Source organism: Lithobates pipiens, unplaced genomic scaffold (genome assembly GCF_037356315.1).
Source record: "Lithobates pipiens isolate NorthernLeopardFrog02 unplaced genomic scaffold, aLitPip1_a1.2 Scaffold_3, whole genome shotgun sequence".
NCBI classification, from domain to species: Eukaryota; Metazoa; Chordata; class Amphibia; order Anura; family Ranidae; genus Lithobates; species Lithobates pipiens.
This window is the reverse complement of record NW_027507790.1, coordinates 59,982,247-60,006,554: the sequence shown is the minus strand read 5'-3', so window position 1 is coordinate 60,006,554 and position 24,308 is coordinate 59,982,247. Positions and strand designations below refer to the sequence as shown.

Genomic DNA, 24,308 nt, shown 5'->3' with positions numbered 1-24,308 from the left:
AGATGAAACCAAAAGTTAACTTTTTGGCCTAAAAGCAAAACGCTATGTGTGGCAGAAAACTAACACTGCACATCACCCTGAGCACACCATCCCCACTGTGAAACATGGTGGTGGCAGCATCATGTTGTGGGGATGCTTTTCTTCATGGAGGACAGGGAAGCTGGTCAAAGTTGCTGAGAAGATAGATGGAGCCAAATACAGGGCAAACTTAGAAGAAAACCTGTTAGAGTCTGCAAAAGACTTGAGACTTGGGCGGAGGTTCACCTTCCAGCAGGACAACAACCCTAAAAATACAGTCAGACCTACAATGGAATGGTTTAGATCAAAGCATACCTAAATCCAGTTAAAGTGCAGACCTAAATCATATTGAGAATCTGTGGCAAGACTTGAAAATTGCTGTTCACAGACGCTCTCTGTCCAATCTGACAGAGCTTAAGCTATTTTGCAAAGAAGAATGGGAAAAAAATTCACTCTCTAGATGTGTAAAGCTGGTAGAGACATCCCCAAAAAGACTTGCGGCTGTAATTGCAGTGAAAGGTGGTTCTACAAAGTATTGACTCAGGGGGCTGAATACAAATGCACACCATGCTTTTCACATGCTTATTTGTAAAAAAAATTGAAAACAATTGATCATTTTCTTTCCATGTCACAATTATGTGCCACTTTTTTATCACATAAAATCCCAATAAAATACATTTACATTTTTGGTTGTAACATGAAAAATTTGGGAAATTTCAAGGGGTATGATTGCTTTTTCAAGGCACTGTAGCTGTATATTTTGGTAAAAGCTTATATATAATATTTTTTTATAACCCAACCCTGCTTTTAACTTCACCACTTCTTAATCCCTGACCTGTCTGGTGTGATCCTTGGCCTTCATGATGCTGTTTGTTCATTAAGGTTCTCTAACAAACCTCTGAGGGCTTCATAGAACAGCTGTATTTATACTGAGATTAAATTATCCACAGGTGCACTCTATTTGCTAATTAGGGGACTTATGAAGGCAGTTGGTTCCACTATATTTTAGTTAGGGATATCAGATTAAAGGGGGCTGAATACAAATGCACACCACACTTTTCAGATATTTGTGCTTACATTTTTTTTAAAACAAATTATCATTTTCCTTTCACTTCACAGATATGCTCCATTTTTGTGGTGGTCTGTAACATAAAATTCCAATAAAATACATTTACGTTTTTGGTTGTAACATGAAAAAAACTGGGAAAATTTCAAGGGGTGTGAATACTTTTTCAAAGCACTGTATTTGGAATGCTTTTTTAAATATAACTTACAGTATAAAAATTGCATTTTACATCTGTAGCATTATTACAAATCTGTTATTCTAATACTAATATCCTATTTACAGCGGCAGTCAGTGGAAACGTTATTGTAAACACAGTTGCAGGTGTACCTTCTGCCACTTTCCAGCCCATCAATAAGAGGTTGGCATCCCCTGTTATACCTGGGACACTTGCTGTAAGTAAACCCAAAAATGTACTGACATACAGACAGGAATATGTATATGGCCTTCATTCTGGGTGTTAATTAAAATAAAGCTCCAGCTGACATTGCCACTGCATTATAATATTGCTAGAATATTTGTTTTGTTTGGGTAAGGGTTGGAAGCCCGTATGCTGGTTATTTTCCCTCTAAATCTGCTCAGATTGCTGTTTTGGAACAAGCAAATTGAACATGCTCCCTGCCAACAGATTTTCACATTCTGTACTTAGAAAAGAATGCCTTTTTGGCAAAGTACCGTTTTCTAACGTTCAGGATTGATTATGAGCTAATTGCTATCCATCTTCTCATTAGGCTTCTGGAGGATCTCCACAGGTTGTGCATACACAGCAGAGAGCTGTAGCCACTTCTGCCACGGCTGCTGAGATGGTCACTATAGCAACAAATCAGGGAGTGCGAGCAGTAACGCCGGTGACTGGTGGAACTGTGGTGTGCAGCAGTATTACACCTGTGCAGACGCAGGCCCGGTCTGTTGTTACACAGGTGACCACAGGTATGGAGCTACTTTCGCATCCTTCCATTTATCTCGGATAATGTTGAGAATTCCCCTCCAGTCCCTTGAACTTGTTATGTTTTTCTATGTGCTTTGCAGTCTTACTTTTATATATGTCTTTCAGCTACAACTGCTGGAGTTCAGCTGGCCAGTAAAGCCATTGCCTCAGCCCAGTTCCAGCTTATTCGGCAGCAGCAGGCTGCCCAGGTTCAAGTTCCTCAGATTCAGGCTCAGGCTCAGTCTCCTGGGCAGATCAAAGCTGTCGGCAAACTTTCCCAGGTACTTTAGTCAGAATACTGTGAGTTTAAGAAAATTATAAGTGCTAGTTCACAGCAGATGCAGTTCCATGTGCTTTATTTCTGCACTAAAAATGCATGCAGTGTTTTCCATGTATTCCAATGGCTCTAGTTCACACCAGTGCAGTCAGTTTTACACCGGTGCAGAAAAAAAAAGTAGAGCGTGCTGCATTTTTTTTCTGCACAGAACTGTACTGGAACCTAGCAAATTATATCAAAAGCGCACTGGAACTGCATGTGGTGTGAACTGTAAGCAAAAACTGATCCGGAACGTGTGGTGTGAACTGGCCCTAAAAATGCATGCGTAGTGTTTTCCATGTATTCCAATGGCTCTAGTTCACACCAGTGCAGTCAGTTCCAGTCAGTTTCCGGTGCAGAAAATGACTGGAACTGACTGCATTGGTGTGAACTAGAATCGTTGAAATACATGGAACACACTGCGCATGCATTTTTAGTGCAGAAAAAAGCGTACGGAACTGCATCTGGTGTGAACTGGCCCTTAGGCTGTTGTTTACTAATTTTTCTCCTGGTTAAAATGCAGGAGCAGCTACTGAAGTTACAGAAACAGAAAATGCAGATTCCACAACAGACATCCCAAACAGCATCTCAACAACAGCAGCAGCAACAGCCACAGCAGCCTCAGCAGGGAGGACCACAGGCGGCACCAGTACAGGGCCAGCAGCAACAACAGCAAGCACAACCACAGCAACAGGCTCAGCAGCTTGCTGCAGTCAATGCACCAAGAGGTGGTGCTGTGCTCACAGGGGCCACTGTTGCTAATTTACAGGTGGCTCGGCTGGTAAGTATTAATGCTTTAATTGTATGCTAGAGGAAGACATTTTTTCTCTTAATAGAATACTGTTTTATTGCTAAATTCACCATATTTCCTTCAAGGCATTGGGTTTCAGTAGCTCCTTCAGTAGAAGTTAGAAATCTTTTTTTCCAGAGAATAATCTGCACAAATGATAAACTATAAAATAAATAGCAGTCGTACATAATGTCCAGATATGTGACATACAAATACATATAAAACAAAATAGTAAAGCGATAAAAATTCAAAACGTGCAAATACAAATAAATCAATGAATAAGATAACAATTGAATGTCCACTAAGGTGCAAGTCCACAGAGGTAATTCAAGTATCTGTGCAATCACATAGAAGTTTATTAAGATGGGAAGTCCCACATGCCATGAAGGAAGCAAGAAAGAAGACAGAATGGGTGACACCGACCAAAATCAATAAGCCACGCTTACCAGATAGTATATGCCCCTCTAATAAGAGCGGTCTCATAATCGTTATTTACAATAGCCAAGCCAAATGATCCAACGCTCCTCGATTCCTCTCCCTAGCACTGGATGACTGGGTAGTTTGAAGGCAGATGGCCATGAACCAGGAAGTATAGCCCTCAAAACGTAACTCCCCCGTGTGCTGAGATTGAGCCACCAGGCATGTAATAAAAAAGTAACTGAGTCTCTTCACAAGCTGATGTGTGCTGGGTATGGAATGACTACAAGGAATCATCAGATATTTTTGATCTGAACCGCAACATAGAGGGTACCGAGCCGCACGCAGCACAATAACAGATCCTGCCGCAAATAGAGTAGGGAGTGGTGGGCCATATCAAGAATATCTGATGATTCCTTGTAGTCATTCTATACCCAGCACACATCAGCTTTACTCTAAAGAGATTCAGTTACTTCTTTATTACATGTCTAGTGACTTAATCTTACCCCACGGGGGAGTTTTGTTTCGAGGGCTATACTCCCTGGTTCACAGTCATCTGCCTCCACACTACCCAGTCATACAGTGATAAGCAGAGGAATCGAGGAGAGTTGGATCTTTGACTTTGGCTATCGTATATAACGCTTGTGAGCGCTCTTATTAGGGGGTCGTATGCTATCTGGTAAGTGTGGCTTATTGATTTTGGTTGGCCTCATCCATTCTGTCTTCTTTATTGCTTCCTTCATGGCATGTTGGACGTCTCATCTTTATAAACTTCTATGCGATTGCAAAGATACATGGATTACCTCTGTGGACTTGCACCTTAGTGGACATTCAATTGTCATCTTATTCATTGATTTATTTGTATTTGCACATGATCATCACATGTTTTGAATTTTAGCGCCCCTCTATTTTGTTTTATAATTATTACTGGATAGCTTGCAGACAATTGAGCATGACTTAAACCCCTCAAGAAAAAAAAAATCCCCTAGTGACGAAATAAATAAAAATGAGAGAGTAAGAACAAAGTTTTCTTGCGAATAAAGTCACCAGAAGACACCTGTACTTGCTGTTAGGCTAAAAATGGCTGAATTGAGCTAGAGTTCTATCTCTCATTTGGTGCAAAATATTCTCTCTTGATGTCATTTATATCTCTGGTCCTCAGGCCCTCATTGTTTGGGGTGCTCTCCCCTGGAGGGACAAGTTGTGATTGTCTATGATATTATAGGAGAACTGCATTTGTATCTCTCTGGTTTCTTTTATGTCAAAATATTATTCTTTATTCCTGAGGGACACATAGCATCCGATGCCATGGAAGTACTTCATGGGTGGTGCTTGGTAGGGGGAGGTGGTGTCTTGTGGGCAATAGTTTTTTGTATCGAGCCCTGCATGGCGGAAAACTTTGTTTTTTCTTGTTATTTTTGCATAAATAATAAAAAGACATTTCCAATAAAAAATAAAAAGATTAAAATGGCTGAAAGATTTACTTTAAAGGAAAAGTATTAGGTTTACAACAAAAACCTTATACTCAGCATCTGCCCCACACTGCTTCTGCATGGAGAATTAAGGGATCAAAGGCCGCTGATCATTCAGTTCTCCCCTCTGCTCTGAGCAGAGACCGGCTCTCTGCCCCGTTCCTCTGGTGCCCACTGGAGCACTGAATTGGGGAGGGAGTGGCTGGATCAGTCTCCCAGTGGTGCAGCTGAAGTAATATGGTAAGCACATAGACCAGTGATGGTGAACCTTGGCACCCCAGATGCTTTGGAACTACATTTCGCATGATGCTTGTGCACTCTGCAGTGTAGAGGAGCATAATGGGAAATGTAGTTCCAAAACATCTGGGGTGCCAAGGTTCACCATCACTGATCTATGTACTTACCATATTACTTCAGTTGCACCACTGGGAGACTGATCCAGCCACTGACATAGGCTGTCAACACAAGAACCAGATAATCAGTGAAACCAGCCATGTCTTAAGTGTAGCAAAGAAAAAAAAAACAGCTAGACTCTTTGGATGTTTATTGTAATCCTTGCAGTACACCTTGTGTTTTATCTGGTTTTCTTTTCACAGCTTCAGGCTCAGGGGCCAATCCAGGCTCAACCAGGACAAACAGCACAAGTGGCCCTAGCTAAGCCTCCAGTGGTGTCGGCAGTTGTGTCATCTACGGGAGTGACCACCCTTCCAGTCACTGTAGCAGGAATTAGCGTTGCTATTGGCCAGCCCCAAAAAGCTGCAGGTAATGCCTCTGTAATTATACATTTCCTAGCTAACTAGCTGGATATGATATACATGAAAGTGTAAGGTCAGCCTGACATGGTTCGAATCTTGGCCGGCTCAGTTGAAACTGACAGAGATTCAAACCATTAATGGGCAAGTTGAATGTATCCAGTTGATTGATCGATTGATCAACTTGGGTGCAACCAGCCTGCGGGATTCTCTTGCGATTATCACTAGCGGCTGCTATAACCGCTAGCAATAATCACTGTCTTTTCCCAGCGGGGGTGGCTTCCCTGAGCCCACCACCCCCCACCCCTGCCTTGAACAGACAATTGCTCAGAAGGAGGGATTCCCCTGTCGGCACTGTCTGTGTTGATGGGAAAATGTGTGCATTTCTTTCCTGCAACCCATGGTTGCAGGAAGGAAATTCGTGGCGTGTATGGCCAGCTTTTTTTGCTGGTTTCACCTTTTCATTTTGTTTCCTAGCTTCATATTTTCCTGCTGATAAACCTTTATATTTATGTTAAGGCTTGAAAAATCATAAGTTAGAGTCAGAATGCATTCTTGCAACCAATATATCAAGCCATTCATCAATCATGATTTTATTGCTGTTTGTATCCCCATGGAGGAGAATTAATTCCCCTTACTTCCTGCCCTGGTGACCTGTGGTTAGTGACAACGAAAGAGATAGGAAATCTCTCAAATTGGGACGGAGACAGGAAAAAAACACAAATGGAAAAGTGATTACTTGTGTGCTACTCTGTGATAAATAAAGCAATATAAAAATAATCAAAATGTATGTAGCTTCTGAACTACTAAATAGTCACCAACACCAGTGTAAATATTGTAATCAAAATGGAGCAGCGCTAAATGCATATGCTGTTATAACTGAAATAAAATGCAATCTCCTCAAAACAATTCATAAAGAACATAAAAATCATTAAAGTGCAAATGCAAAAATAAATTCATACATAAAATAGTAGTTTTATGGGGGCGTGGCTTGGACACGGCGGAGTGAAGACGCTCATTGCTAGAGCTCCCGACCCATTTATCAAGGCTAATGTGCTTTTTTCTAGCAGTTTTCTGTTTCGGCCATAAGCTATAGCAAGCAACGGAAGACAAGGGGATCATCTAAAGTGGAACCTGTGGCCCAGATTAGCCGTTTTTTCCAAGATCTCTCCCAGTCGGCTCTGGCAGCACTTACTGGAAAGACACGTGGTGACCATAGTCCTTCACCCTTACTCTCCCCTCAAATGGCAGCCCCGCAAAATACACTGCCTAACTCACTGGCGGGTCTAACATCCCCCTTAGACTACCTGTCTGGCTCCTCGAGCAGCCCAAGACTCTCCACCCCACTCTTCAGGGATGACACAGATATCAGGGCCTTGCTGTGGGCTCTCCCCACTAAATCTGACATGGAAGCCTTAGTGCTGAGGGGAGGTCCATGGCCTGGATGACAGACTGACCAGGGGTTAGGCTTTGCTGAGTGCCCTGGAGGTCCGAGTTGCCCAGGTGGAGTGGGCGCAACCACTTTGCCAGCTGGCGGAGGTACAGCTCCTCACGGAGGACTTGGAGAACGGGGACCGCTGGAACAACCTATGGATCCGGGGGCTGCCCCTTAATGGAGACCGTTTGGGAGATCCTGCCTAAAATTGTGGAATCAGATCCCCGCCCGCAAACATGGAGTTCGACGGGGTGCACAGAGCGATCGGTCCTAAACCTGTAGAACAGGATCGTTCTCGGAATGTGATCTGCCGCCTGCATTTCTATGCCCACAAAGAACTGATCATTAAGGATGAGCTCAGGTGTGTTTGCTTACTCCACGTGCCGAGCCCACCAGGAAGTCGGCACAGTGCTGCACTAATCACAGGCAGTGAGACATTGCTCCGATGCCCAGCTGCAGAGATCGGGCAATGTCTCACTGCCTGTGATTAGTGCAGCGCTGCGCCGACTTCCTGGCCGGCTCTGCACGTGGAGTATGCGAACACGCCTGAGCTCATCCTTACTGATCATGGGAGCTGCCTGGCGTAAAGGTCCTGTTGACTTCGATGGGTTGACCGTCTCAATTTTCCCCCGATGTGTCTCGGGCAACCCTGCAGAGGCAAGCTATGCTAAAGCCCTTGTTGGAGACCCTGCATGGTACAGATTTCAGTATTGGTAGGGGTTCCCTCTCCAGCTGATCGTCCACAAAGAAGGCTCCTTGTTCACCGTGAGAAGACATGCTGACCTTCCAGACCTGTTCGGATACCTGACATGGAGCCAATTTCGATTCTGGACTGGTTGCACCCCTTACCCGGCAGAGATCCCTGCAGATGCTCTGCATGTCAGGAAGCTCACTCACCAATACAGGGCACCACCCATGGCCTTTCAGGACTGTTCTGATCTCCCCTTGTTTGCTCCTTCCCCCCCATTGCCACTCAGGACTATTTCGGTCCCCCAGATGTATTTTCTCTGTCCCACCCACCTCCCCCCCATTGATGTCGTGGCTGCCCGTGGGGATCCTACCCTTCATTGCTCACTGGGTTGCACAGTGTAGACCAGCCCATTGGCTGGTTGGTATGACTTGACACCCTAAGTCTGCCGCTGCACTTTTACCTGCGAGGCCTTGGACTGCCCGCGAGACAGGCCTGTCGCTTGCTCTTGTTCTAGCAGGTATACCGGAGTTTTAGACCCCTTTGGGTGGGTCCTGTATGGCCTCTGCATGGGGTGGGAGGAGGAGGGTTGGGGATTTGTTGGGTGGATGATGGGATCATATTCTGTGGGGGATATATATTCCAGTTCTTCCGTATCCAGCCAGACCAACTATCTGTGGTTACTTTGTTTGTGTCTGAGGAGATTGGTGGGAGACCCAGGCTGCAGATATACTTTTATCAGAGCTATTGTTTCAGTGTGTCTCTTCACTTTCACTTCCCTCCAACCCCCCCCCCCCCCTTTGGTTAATGCTCAGGTTGGCCATGTACCTTCTGCTGTCCCTCTCCCCCTCCATTTTTTCTCCTCCCCCCTTCCTCTCCCCTCCCTGTTATGTTTCCCCCTCTTATTCCCCCCTTTTTTCCCCACCTGCCACTCCCCTTAATTTTTTGTTCTTCCCCGTTTCCCTCTCCTCCCTCCCTCCCCCCTCTCCTCCCCCCCTCTCCTCCCTCCCTCTCCTCCCTCCCTCCCCTCTCTCCCTCCCCCCTCGCTTCTTCCCCCCCTCCACCTCCTGCTCCCCCTTCCATTCTTCCTCCCCCCTTTTTTCCCCTTTCCCCTCCATTGTCCTTCCCCCTTTGGTACTCCGTTTACAGGGGGGTCTTTCGCTCCTTTTTTTTTTCCTCCTTCCTCTCTTCTACACTTAGCTACTGGTGCTGGGCTGGTCAGATTTTACCTCATATGTGATGTCATGGGGGGTTCTTGGTTTTGGTCATATTTGTTGTAATTGATTTATGTGCCTAGAAAACGTCAAGCTTTCTTCCTCCCTCAGACTTATTCGAGAGGGACTTCTTAGCTGATTCCCTGTCAATGTTGTTTCTTGGATTACCAGGATAGGTCTACAGGTCGGGTAGCATTGAACGCCGGCACATTTATTCCAGGCCGTGGCATATATGGGGCCGGTCATGTCCGCCAATTATTATACTTGTTAATTCTTTTTTATTTTCATTGTTATTTTTTTCACTTATATTGCAATAAGTTTGTAAATCTTTTCACAGTTTAGGTCAGGATAGGGAGCTCCTGATCTCTTCATCCACCTTCACCAGATAGTGTTACACCCTGTTAGTGGTTTAATTTGAGAACTACCAGGTTGTCTTAAGACTAAGTCTCCTCCATGTCTCTGGCGTCTTAGTATTCTGAAACTTCCTATCTGTCTTCACCTTCTACCCTCCTTCCTCTCCTCTCCCTCCTCACCCTCTGTCTTCCCCCTAACCCCCCCTTTTTTTTGTTTTTCTCAGCCTCTACCGGTCCCCACTATGACCACGTGACCACGAGTAAACCAGAGCCTCTTTGCCTTGTCTTCTTCATTGTGAAGGGATTGAACACCCCAGAGAAATGATCAAGGGTGCTCTCCTACCTGAAACAAATGAAGACTCATGTATGCTTCCTCCAGGAGACTAATTTTGTGCCGATAAACTATCGAGACTCCATGATAGCTTTTTTCCGATGGCCTACCACGGCTGCTCTTCTGATTCCAAATCGAAGGGTGTGAAGGGTACCTTAGGTAGTTCCTTGGTCACCGTGGAAAACCTCTACCTCCCTAACTCGAACCAGATTGATTTTTTAGAACCCCTTTTGACCAAGCTAGGTGACTTTGTGGAGAGAGCTGTGATCCTGTGGGGTGGTGACCTGAACTTCATCATGGGTCCCACTCTGGACGCCTCCAGGTGTGCTTCCCAGGTCTCATATGTGGCGCTGAAACACCTAAAGAAGAATGTCTATGCTTTCCCCTTGATGGACATATGGTGGGTCCTGAACCTGACCCAAAGGGATTATACCTTTTACTCGCATCCTCACGATTCATACCCCAGAATTGATCTCTTCATGTTGCCCGAGTCACTTCTGTCCAGGGTGATGTCAGCCTCAATCGGCTTCATTACCTTCTCAGACCATGGTCCAGTCTTTGTGGAAATTGATTTGGTGCCTCCTATCCCCAAGCAGTGGCTATGGAAGCTAAATGACTCCCTGATCCAGACCCCTGAGGTCATAGAGGAGGTATCTAGAGAAATTAGAAGTTTTTTCTCTTCCAATGTGACCCCAGATAGTGTGCCCTTTATGGTATGGGAGGCCCACAAGATCTTAATCAGGGGATTTCTTGATCAAAATTGGCTCTCGACTTAAGAAAGCGAGGACTTCAGCAAACTGTTGACCTACTGGAAAAGATCAGGGCCCTAGAGGCCATTCATAAAAGATCGTTTGATGCCCAGGCCCCTTACAACTCTGAGAAATCAATTGCCTTCCCTGGCTCTAGTGAGGGCCAAGGCCATGATTGCTAAATGCAAATCACGTTGATCCCAAAGGAGGGTAAGGATTCCCTTTCTTGACAAAACTATCAGCTGATCTCTCTCCTTAACGCTGAGTTAAACATTTTCACCAAAGTCTTCTCAATGCACCTAATGGATCTAATCCCTCAACTTGTCCACTCCGACCTAGTGGGGTTCATCCCCACAAGGGAGGCACGGGACAATACCACAAAGGCGATTAACCTGATTCATGCTGCTCGGGTAAGGGGGATCCTATGTCGCTTCACTTGACTGAATGCCGAAAAGGTGTTTGACAAGGTGAATTGGCCCTTCCTGATAGAGACCCGTGGGGCTAGGCCACTGAATGATGAATTGGGTTCAAGCCATCTACTCCTGCCCGTTGGCCCAAGTGAAGGTTAACGGCCATCTCTCCTCATCCTTCAAGATAGCCAACGGGACACGACAGGGGTGCCCATATCCCCTCTAATATTTATTCTGACCCTCAAACCCTTTCTTCACTTAGTGAAGGATAATCCCAACATTACAGGCCTCGGCCTGGATACTACACTTTCCCTGAAAAAATCGCAGCGTTTGTTGACAATCTTTTATTCTTCGTGACTAACCCACTGGTGTTGATCCCCAACCTGCAACAGGAATTGAAGACATATAGGGCCCTATCCTTTTTCAAAATCAATTTACAAAAATCGGAGGCGCTTAACATTTCCATGCCAGCCCCGCTGGCCACGTTACTTCAGTCAGATTTTCCTTTCAAATGGGCAATGTCACACATCAAATACCTGGGCATCCTTTTGCCCAGTAGGAAAGGAGAAGTATTCCCCTTAATTTTCCTCACCTGTTAACGGCCATTAAAAAGGACCTTCAGTCCTGACAGCATGGACTGTTTTCCTGGTTCAGTCAGTGTGTAATTGTAAAAATGAACATTATGCCCAGGCTGTTGTACCATCTTCAGGCCCTCCCCGTTCGGATTCCAAGTTCCTTTCCCAGTGCGGTGAACCGCATTATTATATCTTTTCTCTGAGCCCAGAAGCCCCTGCGGTTGGTCCAATCTATTCTGTGACTGCCAAAAGTGTTGGACTGCATGGGTTTGCCAGGCGCCAACCTTTAACATATGGCCTGTCATCAGACACGAATGCTGAACTGGTATCGACATGGTTCTTTGAAACAATGGGTCCAGGGGGAAGGCATCCTAGCTGGGACCCAGCTTGATGTATTACCCTGGTGCCAGATGAATTTACCACGCCGGACACTAGACTACCCCACTGTAGGTGAAACATGGCAGATTGCCCAAAAAGCCTTTCACAACTTTTCCGTCGCCACTCACCCCTGTGGTGAGAACCCCGGATTCAAGGCTCTGACAGGTATTGAACAAACCCAGGTCCGACATTTCCTCACAGACAGTGGCTGACCACGCAATGAATCATGAATGACCCATTCTTGGGGGGGGCCTTTCCTTTTGGCAAAACCTGCAGCTAGCTCAATTCATTGGTTCTTTACCTTTCCCAGAGCTCTTCAGGAGGAGCCTTACTGCCTTCAAGCTACTGTGTTTGGAACGGTCCCTTATGCGCCACGTGGTATCCCAGACTTACCAGTTGCTAATAGTGCCACCCCCCAAATTTCAGACCTTCCTACATATCGAAGTGGGAGCAGGACCTGGCACTTCAGGTCACAGAGAGACAGGTGGAGAGACTTATTATTTTCTCTTATAAGACCTCTGTCTGTGCTAACCATCAGGAAACCGGTAAAAGGGACTGACAAGGTGGTACTATACACCAGTGAGGATCCACAGGATGTTCCCTCAGAGTATACATCTGTGTTGGAGGTGTGGGGTGGAACCGAGGTCTCTCCTCCCCATCTTCTGATCTTGTCGCCTTTTGCTTCCTTACTGGACTGAGCTGTGCCACATTTTTAAAAAATTCACAGACCTCCAGCTGCCTTGGATCCCTGTGTTCTTCCTCCTTCACCACAACGAGATTCCAAGCAAGATATATAGGAAATCCATTTTGCCGTTCTTGCTCACAGCAGCAAAGAGCTGCATCCCACTGTGTTGAAAGCAGACACAGCCACCGACAGTGGCTGTCTGGTTGAAAAAGGTAGCTGAAATCAATGCAATGGAGGACTTGGTGGCCACATATAAGGGCCTCCGCAAGAAATGGCACGAGTTTGTTTACTCTGAGGAGCATGCAGGTTTGGTGACTTAACTCCCTATAAAGTTGAGACGAATGGTAAGGCTCTCCATAGATGTGGTTAGAGGTACTGGCCGGTGGTTGTCCCCCCCCCCTCTTTTTCACCCCCCTATTTACTAGACATTTGCTGTTGTTCTCCTTTGCTGCTGGGCCCTTTGGGTCATTCCTGCTCTCTCTATTCTTTTGAATAAAACAGTGTTAACCTTTAAAAAGAAAAAAGTGTGCGGGATACAGAGACTTCCTAGCCCTCTAAGCCCACTGTCTGACCTGCATTGCATATGTTTTTGCCATTGATGTCACAGTGATGTCAGTGCATGAGGTCTTGTATGTGGCGATGACACATTGTATGTTCGACCCTGTTGAGGTTTCTGTACCACCGTATACTTTATTTAAATAAATAAATAAAATTTAAACGTTTTATATGGCACTGAATTAATTGAACTACTGTTTTATATATGAATTTATTTTTGCTTTTCACTTTAATGCTTTTCATGCACTTTATGAATTGTCTTTAGGAGATTGCTTTTTGTTTCAGTTATAATAACATATGCATTTAGCGCTGCTCCATTTTGATTACAATAATAGGAGAAAAAAAAAGGCTTAGACCTTCAGGTTATACTGCTGCACACAGGAGGATTGGACACTGGCAAACAGAAACTGTTGGGCAGCCTAGTATAACCCCACCTACTACCAGCATGCCCCAAGTTCATCAAACCCTGACTGTCTTCTAATGTCCAAATACAAGCAGTATATCTGGAGCCAAGCAACCTCCGTAAAACCTTGAAAGTTATACCTGAACCTCACACTGTGAGGATGCCCTAATGTTGCTTCAGGCACTGGGTCCTGCATGGACACTCACCTTGGTGCAATGCATTAAAGTGATTGTGAAGTCTATTTTTTTATTTACTTGCTTTATTCCCTCTTGGCTCCTCCTCTTCTCGGTGTGCCACCATGGGAAGCCACTTTCTATGGTGGCACGCCTGCGGGATCAATACCAAGCCATAGACAGAGACAGCACAGTTCAGCCCTGCCCCTTGCTCTGACAGCAGCTTAAACCAATGTCTTCCATTGCTTCAGCAAAGCCTGCAAGAGTAGATGAGAGCTGCTACATACAGACACAGCGATGGATTGAGTGAGGACTCAGGTAAGTAAGGAGGGGTGAGCTGGCGATACAGGTACTGGAACACGTTTACCTGAATGTAGGGAATACATTAAGTAGGCTTTGCAACCACTGTTATAAGGCCATGGAACCCAGTACTTGAATACCCCTTTCGGGGGTATTACCATTGTGATGGGCGAAGCCTGGACTTTATATGGAGTCCAGCATCCTGAACAGCTAAGACTGTGTCACCCTGTATCTCTGACTGTTACTGTAAAAACAGGACTGTCACTTACATAGTTACATAGTTAGTAAGGTTGAATAAAGACACCAGTCTATCCAGTTCAACCTGAGTGTCTACAATTTGTCCCCATCACTTTACATTGTATACTCACATCAGTCCCTACCCTCAAGGAGCCCACAATCCAAGGTCCCCATTTATATACTAGGGCCAATTTTGGACAGAAGCCAATTAACCTACCTGCATGTCTTTGGAGGGTGGGAGGAAACTGGAGTACCCAGAGGAAACCCACGCAGGCACAGGGAGAACATGCAAACTCCAGGCAGGTGGTGTCGTGGTTGGGATTCGAACCAGCGACCCTTCTTACTGCTAGGTGAGAGTGCTAACCACTACACCACTGTGCCACTTACCTTCAGGTAGAGCCTGACGAGCAGAGGAAGGCCTCGGTTCAAGGACCACTGAGTTTGCAATAGCGGCTGCGAGAGCACAGTAAGGTAGGAGTGCCTGCTATGTTCTCTGTAGCAGGGGAACACGTGTTGTAGCCAGCAGCCATAGTGGAGCTGTGGTTGGTGGCTGTGGATGCAGACACTGGTGGATGCAGGGGTGCTGTATATGCAGGTAGGTCCCAGGTGTCCAGGGTACCACGGATGCAGGTATGTGGAGGCTGTAAGGAGAGGAGACTGGTGCAAAGTCAGAGAAGCCAGGTTATACACGGGAGATCAGGTACATTAGAAACGTCAATCAGAATGGTCAAGTTCATGCAGAGGTTTGGCAACAGAGAATCAGGGTCAAGCAAGCTGAGGTCAGGAGTAGCAAGAATCAGAGGAGTCAGCAAGCCGGGTAACAATCAGATCAAGGGCAGGCACTGGAACAGGATATAGGGGGAAAGCTGCAGATCAGATAGCAAAGGCCGTAGTGCATCTGCCATCCCTATATACTGCAATTGTTGCCCATGCTAATGAGGCGTGTGCGCATAGGCATTCGCCCGGACATGTGGATATGCCTGCCAGGAGGGATATCATTAGAATTCTATTTCAGGCTCTCAACAAGCGGCCTACTTGACTAAAGCCAAATTCTCTGCATGTCACATTTCCTCAGATTATGGACTCAATCCAGGACCCAAAAACATCATGCTTCAACTCCTACTCTTGTTTCTAACCCGGAGTCAGATCCTGATATGCCAGTCCTAGAGGACACAGGTGATATTTAGGCATTAATGGAGGAAGCTGTTGAAGATTTTTCTCCCCAAAATTGTCACTATATGGAAGAATTCATGCAACATACTTGTGAACCTTGAAAGGCTGATTTCACTACCCCCAAAATTATTACTGAATTATATTCAGTGGAAAAAGAGTTTACAAAAAGTGGACTATTTGTCAACACTTGATCTGAACCTAGGACCCCTGCAGTATCTGGCTGTGGCTCTTCTCACTGTGCAAACTGAAATGCTGGACAGCTCTCTGTATGGTGTGTGGACATTCCTACTTTACACATTATCTCTGTTTAACCTTGAACTCCTTGCGCCTCCCATTAACGTTTTATTTAAGCCATGTCTCTGCACTTCGTGTTTGTCAGATTATTGTGCTCTTTCCAGGAAATATCTTGTCCTTGCATTCTGGCTGCAGCCCATCTCTTCACTGCCACTCATTACAGACCCTTGTCTTGTTCATTGACTATTCGTCCACCTGATTCCAGGCAGCTGCTACTCATTACTGACCTTTTAGCTTGTTCATTGACTATGCTTCTGCCTGTTTCCTATCTACTACCTAATCCTCACTTGCTGTTGTCCTGGTGGGGCTATCAAGAGGCCGCAACCTGGCATTAGCACACAGCCCAACCCTGTACCTCGGGAGGGCCTGCGTCATCCACTAGGGGGATCTACTTGTGTATTCATCCAGCTGATTACTGGGTGAACCTTTATACTGCTGCAGTCTCTGTCCTCCAAGCCTGATCCCAAACTGACACTATTCATCTAGTTGATCCTGCCATTTCCTTGTACTAAACAAGCATCTCACTGTTTCTATTGAAGATGCTCCTTCATTCAAATATCCTGTAGACAGACATTTTTAGACATTCTTAAAAGCCTAGCCCTGCATCTAGCTATTTCTGCAATTTAAATTTTGTTGTCGGAATGTCTGACCGTGTGTACAAGGGCTAACAGGCTGGGTTTACACTGGTACAACTTTGGGAGCACATGTTGCATGACGTGTGTAAATGAATGATTCCCTATGAGAGCTGTCTTAACTGGTCCGACACAAGTCGGCCCGACTTTGAAAAAGGTTTCTACACTACTTTGGTCTGACTTTGGTCCTACTTCAGCCCATTGAATATCACTGAAGTGGGATCAAAGCAACTTGTGACATCCGACATGATGATTAAAGCAGCAGGAAAAGGAATTTGTCACACTGGGATTGTTTTGATTGGTCAAAGGACAAGTCGTACTTTCTCAAAGTAGGAGGATCTTGTTCATTCAAGTCGGGTGGAAGTAGGACCGATGTAGGACCGATGTCGTAGAGGGCAAAGTAGGATGACGGTAGTACAACAGTTGTGTCATACCAGTGTAAACCTGAGGCTGGATTCACAGTGGTTGGATCTGACTTTGTCCTGCGACTTGAAGTCCGATGAACAGGGATCCGACTTTGATCCCCAACAATACCAGGCACTGTATCTGGTATAAACCTTTATCGGGAACTCCACGCAAAATGTAAAAAAAAACAAAAAAAAAACAAGCATGAGTTCCCCTTCAAAGAGCATACCAGCCCCTTTGGTCTGGTATGGATTTTAAGGGGAACCCCCACGCTGAAAAAACGGCGTGGGGGTCCCCCCAAATCCATACCAGACCCTTGTCCGAGTACACAGCAGTCAGGAAAGGGGATGGGGACGAGTGCCCCCCCCCCTCCAGAACCGTACAAGGTCACATGCCCTCAACATGGGGGGGTGGGTGCTTTGGGGCAGAGGAGCCCTGTGCCCCCTACCCCAAAGCACCTTTTCCCCATGTTGATGAGGACAAGGGCCTCTTCCCAGCAACCCTGGTCATTGGTTGTCGGGGGGCTTATCGGAATTTGGAAGGGGCCCCCAGATCCCCCCCACCCTATGTAAGTGAGTATGGGGTATATTGTACCCCTACCCATTCACCTCATAAACGCAGTACGCAGAGTTTTAAATTAATTTATTAAGGCAGCTCTGGCACCTCTTCCGATCTCTTCTCCCCTCTCCGGCTTGTCTGCCTCCTCCGCTGACCCCTTCTGCCTCTTCCGGTTCTTCTCCCCTCTCCAGTTCTTCTCCGGTCTTTGTTGATGTCTTTTAGCCCTCTCCGGTTCTTCTCCCTCTGTCTGCTGTCTTCTGCCTCTGCTGGGTCTTCTCCGATATCTTCTCGCTCTTTTGCCGGGTCTTCTCCGCTGTCCTCTCCATCTGTTCTTCTTCCGATGTAGACTAGATGCTCTCTCACGCTCTAATGCTGGGTGTGCGGTGTGCCATTACTTATATTGGCATGGGCGGGGTCACATGAAGGCCCGACCCTTATGAAGTCACCACCCCATCATGCCCCAGGACAGTGCTGATATAAGGGGTAGGGACCCCTGATGACATCACCCAGTGACACCACCCCATGTCAGCATAAGTAGGTGGCAAGAAGCCCTTGTCCTCATCAACATGGGGACAAAGTGCTTTGGGGTGAGGGGGCACAGGGCCCCCCTTGCCCCAAAGCACCCACCCCCATGTCGAGGGCATGCGGCCTGGTACAGTTCTGGGGGGTGCAGTCGCTCGTCCCGCCCCCTTTCCTGACCTGCCGGACTGTGTGCTCGGATAAGGGTCTGGTATGGATTTTTTTTGGGGGGGGGGGGGGGGGCGCACACTGTTTCTTCGGTGTGGGGGTTCCCTTTAAAATCCATACCAGACCGAAGGGCCTGGTATGCTCTTGGAGGGGGAACCCATGATGTTTTTTTTTATTTGGCGGGGAGTTCCCCTTCAAGATCATCAGAGCACAAATCACATGCCAAAGTCAGATCAGTGAAGATGGCGATCTGACTTTGATCCGACTTCAGTGATATTCAATGGGCTGAAGTAGGATCAAAGTCGGATCAAAGTAGTGCAGGGAGCATTTTCAAAGTCTAACCGACTTGTGCCGGACCAGTTAAGATGACTCCTATAGGGAAACATTGATTTTCACACGTCATGCGACATAAGCTCTTTGTGTTTGAGCATTTGTCGTACCAGTGTGAACCCAGCCTAAATCATAAAGTGAGTGCCGCACTACTCTCAATATTTGCAAACCTAAAACAAGTGACTTATGTGCCCTAACAAATATATATGTCTATAAATAAACTTATTGAAACCACTCGCCCCTATATATATTATTATATGCACCCAATTTTCATTTTATATGTTTATACATCACACCATCGACATGTGCAAATATATGTGAATAATCAGTCTCTAGTAAAAAAAAAATTCTCCAGTGCTCCACCACGATTACATGTTTTATACCATCCACAGTCTCTGCTTTAAAGATCTCTAGTGAAAATACCAAAAACTTCTCCAAGTGCTCCACCCCAAATGACAAATGAACACATGCCCCACCACAGTGTATTAAAACCTCTCGCCTTCAGTTCTAGACCTATGAGGGATATAGGTCTAAAGGCACTTTGCCCTTTTTGGATTTAGATGTTTGGACGGAATGGCTGTTGAAACCCAGGTGTTAAAGGATAGAGGGTTTTCTTGAGTCCGTGATTCTTACCCTGCTAAAAGCAAGGAAAACCTCCTCTAGGAAGATATATGATTTGACCTGGAAATCCTATTTTGCCTGGTGTGAACACAGGCATTCCTAACATAGAGATTATTCTATACCTCCCATTCTGGCCTTCCTGAAATTGGACCTTGACCAGAAGTCAGTCTTAAAGTGGTTGTAAACCTCAGACCTGAAATATGAACAAGGCATATCCTTCTATAGTGTGTACTCAATTAAAAACACTAAGGGGGTTATTTACGAAAGGCAAATCCACTTTGCACTGCAAGTGCGCTTGGAGGTGCAGTCGCTCTAAATCTAAGGGGTAGATCTAAAATGAGTGGAAGCTCTGCTAATTTTATCATCCAATCATGTGCAAGCTAAAATGCTGTTTTTTTTAATCTTCCTTGCATGTGCCCCTCAGTTCTACAGCGACTGCACTTCAAAGTGCACTTTCAAGTGCACTTGCAGTGCAAAGTGGATTTTCCTTTAGTAAATAACCCCCTAAGTGTCTATTCTGTCTGCTGCTTCCTCTGTCAGCATGACTCACTTCAGACATGTTTTCCTGACGCCAAGAAAAAAAAATTGTGATAGGGGAGGGACCTCCAGCTGATTGACTGTGAGCTGTGTGAAGGGGGTGTGTCTCTTCCTCCAATCAGCTCTCAGAGCTTTCCTCACTGTGCTCTGCAGTTTAACTTTAGCTCCCCACCCCCCTTTTTTTTAACTCTTAGACAAGCTTTAAAATTTTGCACTTTGGATGTAGAGAAGAGAGGGGTGTAGACAGGCAGGTTGTCAGGTCACCTAGAGCCCAGGTGACAGATGCACCCCGTAGGGTTAGGGGTGCACCGCAAGGTTGTGGACCCTACGGCTGACTGCTGCAGACGGGGGACAAATCCCACTGGGGTTAGAGCGTGAGATTCCCTGGGGCACGGAGTCTAAGAGCCAGCAGGTGTTCACCAGAGCCTCGAGTGGTGAGGATGGACTTGGCTGCAACTGGCTCCAGGTCGCGACCCCCAGGGTCCCCCAGCTCACACCCACAGTAGGCAACAGGAGGATAGGGATGACAAGCCAAGGTCGGGGCCGCAAGCAGACAAGAATAGTCGGGTACACGCCAAAAGGTCAGGGTCACAGGCAAACAGGGATAGTCAAAACACGCCAAAGTCGGTAACGGAAAACAGTAGCAGAGCACACGGCAGGAAACAGGAAGCTAACACACAAAGGTTGATCAGCAGGATAGGCTAGCAGTGCAAAGGTTAATATAGAGTTGTCTGATAGGAGCTAGGGTGGAGCCATGCCAGAGGAAGGATATAAAAGCAGTCAGGTGAAGCTCGGCTGGTCTCTAGAAATGAACACATGCAGACAGGTAAGCAGATGAACTCTAATGCATAACCATGACACAGGTACAACTTAAATAGGAGGATTTGTTTCATCTCTGTGTATCACCTGTGGCCAGTCACTTCACTGGGTATATGTAAGCGTTTACAACCACTTTAGTGCTCTTAAGGTCAGGTCTTGGCTTTATCCATTCATTTCTAAAGGCCTCTGGCATTGCACTCCCTTGTAAAAACCTTTCTTCAAGGTGTACCTCATATTAAGCCCCCCCCCCAGCACCCTTTAATTCGTTTGGATCTCAACTTGGTTCTCTCTGCCCTGCAGAAACCACCATTTGAACTTATTAGAGATATTCCTCTAGAGGTTCTCTCATGCAAAGTAGCTCTTAGTTGCTATCACGTTTGCTAGACATGTTTCTGAACTGGCAGCTGTTACCTGTAAAAAGCATGTGCTCCTAGTTCACAGTAACAAGACTGTCTTATGCCCAAAGCTGTTATGCCCGTTCTTACTTCCAAAAGGTGTCCTGGCATTCCACCACAGTGAGATTGTTGTCCTCCCATCCTTATGCCCTGCTCCTAAGCATCCTAAGAAAAGTCCTCTACATTGCCTCAACAAAGTCAAAGCCATTAGAGTATACATAAAGTCTACTGCTGTATTCAGACTTTGTCCTGTTTTCTGGACCTCGACTCTGTAGTCCAGTTTTGTAAGGCAGCCACCTGGTCTTCTCTAGTTTTACCAAGTGGACGTCCAATCTTTTGCTGAAACAGCTTTTGGCCACAAGGTGCTCAAAGCGGCTCTCTGGGGTTGGATCTTCTGACCCTTGTTGTCACAGTTCTGTTTGCCTCATTGTTGCACACCCTTCCTAGTCATTGCTTGGGGATGTCTCATGGTGTATGTATATTGTGCCTGTGCCATGTACTGTATGATTAGAATAAGAGGAATTTTGAACTACCAGTAAATCCCGTTCCTTGGAGTACAGTATAGGGCGCAGGCCACCCTGCGTTCCATTGCTTGGTTTGCTCTCAATTGTTTTTTTACAAAATTGAGGACTCGTGGAGTAGGGTTATAGGGAAGGCTCCCAGGGGGCATGTCCTCTAAAGCGTTGTCAGTGTCCAGTCACCTAAAGGTACACGCCTACAACCCATGGAGTTTTTCTAGTACAGTGGGGAAAGCTTAGTACCACTGTATGTCTTTATTTGCTGTCTGTACCTTCATGTCCCAGTGACCCCTGGTCTCTTATTTCTATTTCTAGTTTCACAGAAGTGTTCGTGAGACACACAGTGGGGGGAATTCTCGCCAGTGGACTCACAGGCAACAATAAAAACCCCTCCCTCATTCTATCCAAAACTAAAAATGTATAGCTTTGGCTAGAATGGGTTTTAAAAGAAGGTGTGGCCATTACTGAAATCTTAATACTAGTTTGTAAAGTTGTATGTAGATTGAGGCAGCCATATTTACTTCTTGCCTATGTAGGCCATTATTTCTGTTTACTAACACCGCAGTTGTGTTGTTCTGCTTCCTTTATCTCAATTCAGGTACAGTACAGGGATGGAACTTTATTTAAGGTGCTCATGTTCCATTATTTTTAGCACAGTAAAAGAGAAACAATCTTTTTTTTTTTTTTTTTTTTTTAATATACATGGGAAGGCTATCAGCCTAATGATAGGTCCATTTATTGTGATATATAGTTTGCGCAGCACTGTTTTGTTTTTTTGTCCTGCAGGTGGGCAGACAGTGGTTGCTCAACCCCTAAATGTACAGCAACTTCTAAAACTAAAGCAGCAACAACAACAGCAGCAAAAAGCTCTACAGTCAGGGGCCACTCCTGCACAGGCTGCTGTTCAGCAACAGAAGGTAATGCGTTTCTACACTCACCAGTCCACTTTGTATGTAGGTCATGCTTGTGTTTATTTAATTAAGTTTATTTAATCATTTAAACAAGTTTCATCTTTTAGCAGCAATAGCAAAAGCACAGAAACTAATGGCACAAGTAGTAGAACTACAAGTTTCTTCATTTGAAACCGAGCAAACTACCGTATTTATCGGCGTATAACATGCACCCCAATTTAAGAGAGACGTTTTTTTGTGTGCCCATCTGCAGCCTGTTCTGTGAATATCTGTAGCTTGTTCTGTGCCCATCTGTAGCCTGTTCTGTGCCCATCTGTAGCCTGTTCTGTGCCCATCTGCAGCCTGTTCTGTGCATATCTGTAGCCTGGTCTGTGCATATCTTTAGCCTGTTCTGTGCTAATCTGCGCCCATCTGCCCCCTCAATGCAGCTCACCATCTCTCATAGGACATCACCGAGCCATCATCTGTTTCCTCAGCTCTCAGTCGGCAGTCACATACACAGTCCCGCCATCGGCATTGGACCAGCTCCTGTGATAGACAGAACACTAGTCCAAAGCCGGTGGCTGAGACGGGACTGTGTGTGGGACGTGTGCGCCGATTGAGAGCCGAGTAGAAAGAAGATGACGGCTCTGTGATTTCCGGCGACACTCGTCCCCCTCCTTCCCCTCTCAGGTACGCTGTTGGCGTATAACACACACCCGCGATTTTCGGGGGGAAAAGGTGCATGTTATATGCCGATAAATACGGTACGTCGGAGATCTCATTGGCGTTTGTTGATTTTTCTAACCCCTTGTATAGTAGTAAAGTATCCTATAAGGAGAATGAATTGGAGCTCAGCCGATAGCTGATAGGGAGATGTTGGATCAGCCCTTGACATTGGAGGAACTCAAATCTGTCTCTGCTAATCTGCCTAATAATAAGGCGCCGTGGGTAGACGGGTTACTGGGGGAATACTATAAGGTCTATGGAACTGGTTTGTTGCCTGAATTACTAGAGTTATTTAATACAGCATTGAAATGTGGTCACCTTCCACCCTCTATATATGAAGCAATTATTATAGTATTGTTGAAACCATATAAAACTCTTAATAATCCTGACTCATATCGCCTAATTCTATTACTTACATTGGGTGTTAGGTTATTGGCAAAAGTGTTAGCCATTATGTTGACGAAGGTAATATCTAAGATAGTGTAATCAATCTAGTTTCATTCCAAATAGATCTATTGCATTGAATATAAGGCATCTATTTCTCAACCTGCAGGTCCCATGTATATCTGGGCAATAGAGCTATATTGTCGCTTGATGCGGCAAAAGCTTTTGAAAGCATAGAATAGGATTATTTATGGCTTTGGAGTTCAGTTTATAAATTGGATACAACTTCTTTATGCTGCACCGGTGGCATGGGTGCAGGTAAATGGATATATATCGGCTCCTTTTCCACTGCAACGAGAAACAAGACAAGGATGTCCATTATCAACTTTACTCTTTGCACTGGCATTGGAACCATTAGCTGCCTCTATTTGCCAATCATTGAATATTATTGAGTTTATTAGACCCTTAGGAGAGGATAAGATTGCCCTATATGCAGATGATACACTTTTATTTTTGGGAGGCAAACTATCCTCTTTGAAGGCAGTGATGTCTCTAATTAATATGGCTCCTTCTCAGGCTTTACAATTAACTGAGATAAGTCAGTTATTTTCCCTGGTGACCAGTCTGCCAAATTCAGCCTCCTAAACAGCTGTAGTTTCCACATTTAAATATCTAAGCGTATAAGTCACATCACAAGTAAATACATATGTGGAGAGGAATTTATTCCCATTATTTAAGTGATTTAAGCAAGTAAGGAAAATTTGGAGTAATAGGTATAGAAAATTTGATAAAGATGATATGGATGACACAATTATTATATTTGTTGCATAACTGTCCAGAATGGCTCCCTTGGAAAGTTTTTAAACAAATCGACACCCTGTTCAGAAAACTTATTTGGAGATATAAACATCCCCAGATTAGATTGGAAATTTTTCAGTTGGCTAAAGATGAGGGAAGTCTGGCTGTCCCAAATGCCAGATTGTATTATCTAGTATCCCAACTTCAGCAATTAAATGGATGGAATGTTATAGATTATAAGGATCCCATGCAGCAAATTATACTCTCTCAGCTGCCGATAGATCCACTGGTACAGC

At 45.4% G+C, this 24,308-nt stretch overlaps 1 protein-coding gene across 11 annotated transcripts in view; it reads left to right on the top strand.

Annotated features, from left to right (window-relative positions):
- Positions 1 to 24,308, top strand: part of LOC143940418 (E1A-binding protein p400-like) — a 303,118-nt gene that overhangs the window by 261,088 nt on the left and 17,722 nt on the right. For 8 of the 11 annotated variants that reach the window (XM_077461754.1, XM_077461745.1, XM_077461753.1 and 5 more), the window contains 6 exons: positions 1,367 to 1,476; positions 1,813 to 2,011; positions 2,136 to 2,290; positions 2,849 to 3,106; positions 5,601 to 5,766; positions 21,998 to 22,128. In XM_077461754.1, the coding sequence (XP_077317880.1) occupies positions 1,367 to 1,476; positions 1,813 to 2,011; positions 2,136 to 2,290; positions 2,849 to 3,106; positions 5,601 to 5,766; positions 21,998 to 22,128 (1,019 nt within the window). The remainder of the gene's footprint in view (positions 1 to 1,366; positions 1,477 to 1,812; positions 2,012 to 2,135; positions 2,291 to 2,848; positions 3,107 to 5,600; positions 5,767 to 21,997; positions 22,129 to 24,308) is intronic. The other 3 variants (XM_077461750.1, XM_077461752.1, XM_077461751.1) reach the window with 1 other exon arrangement.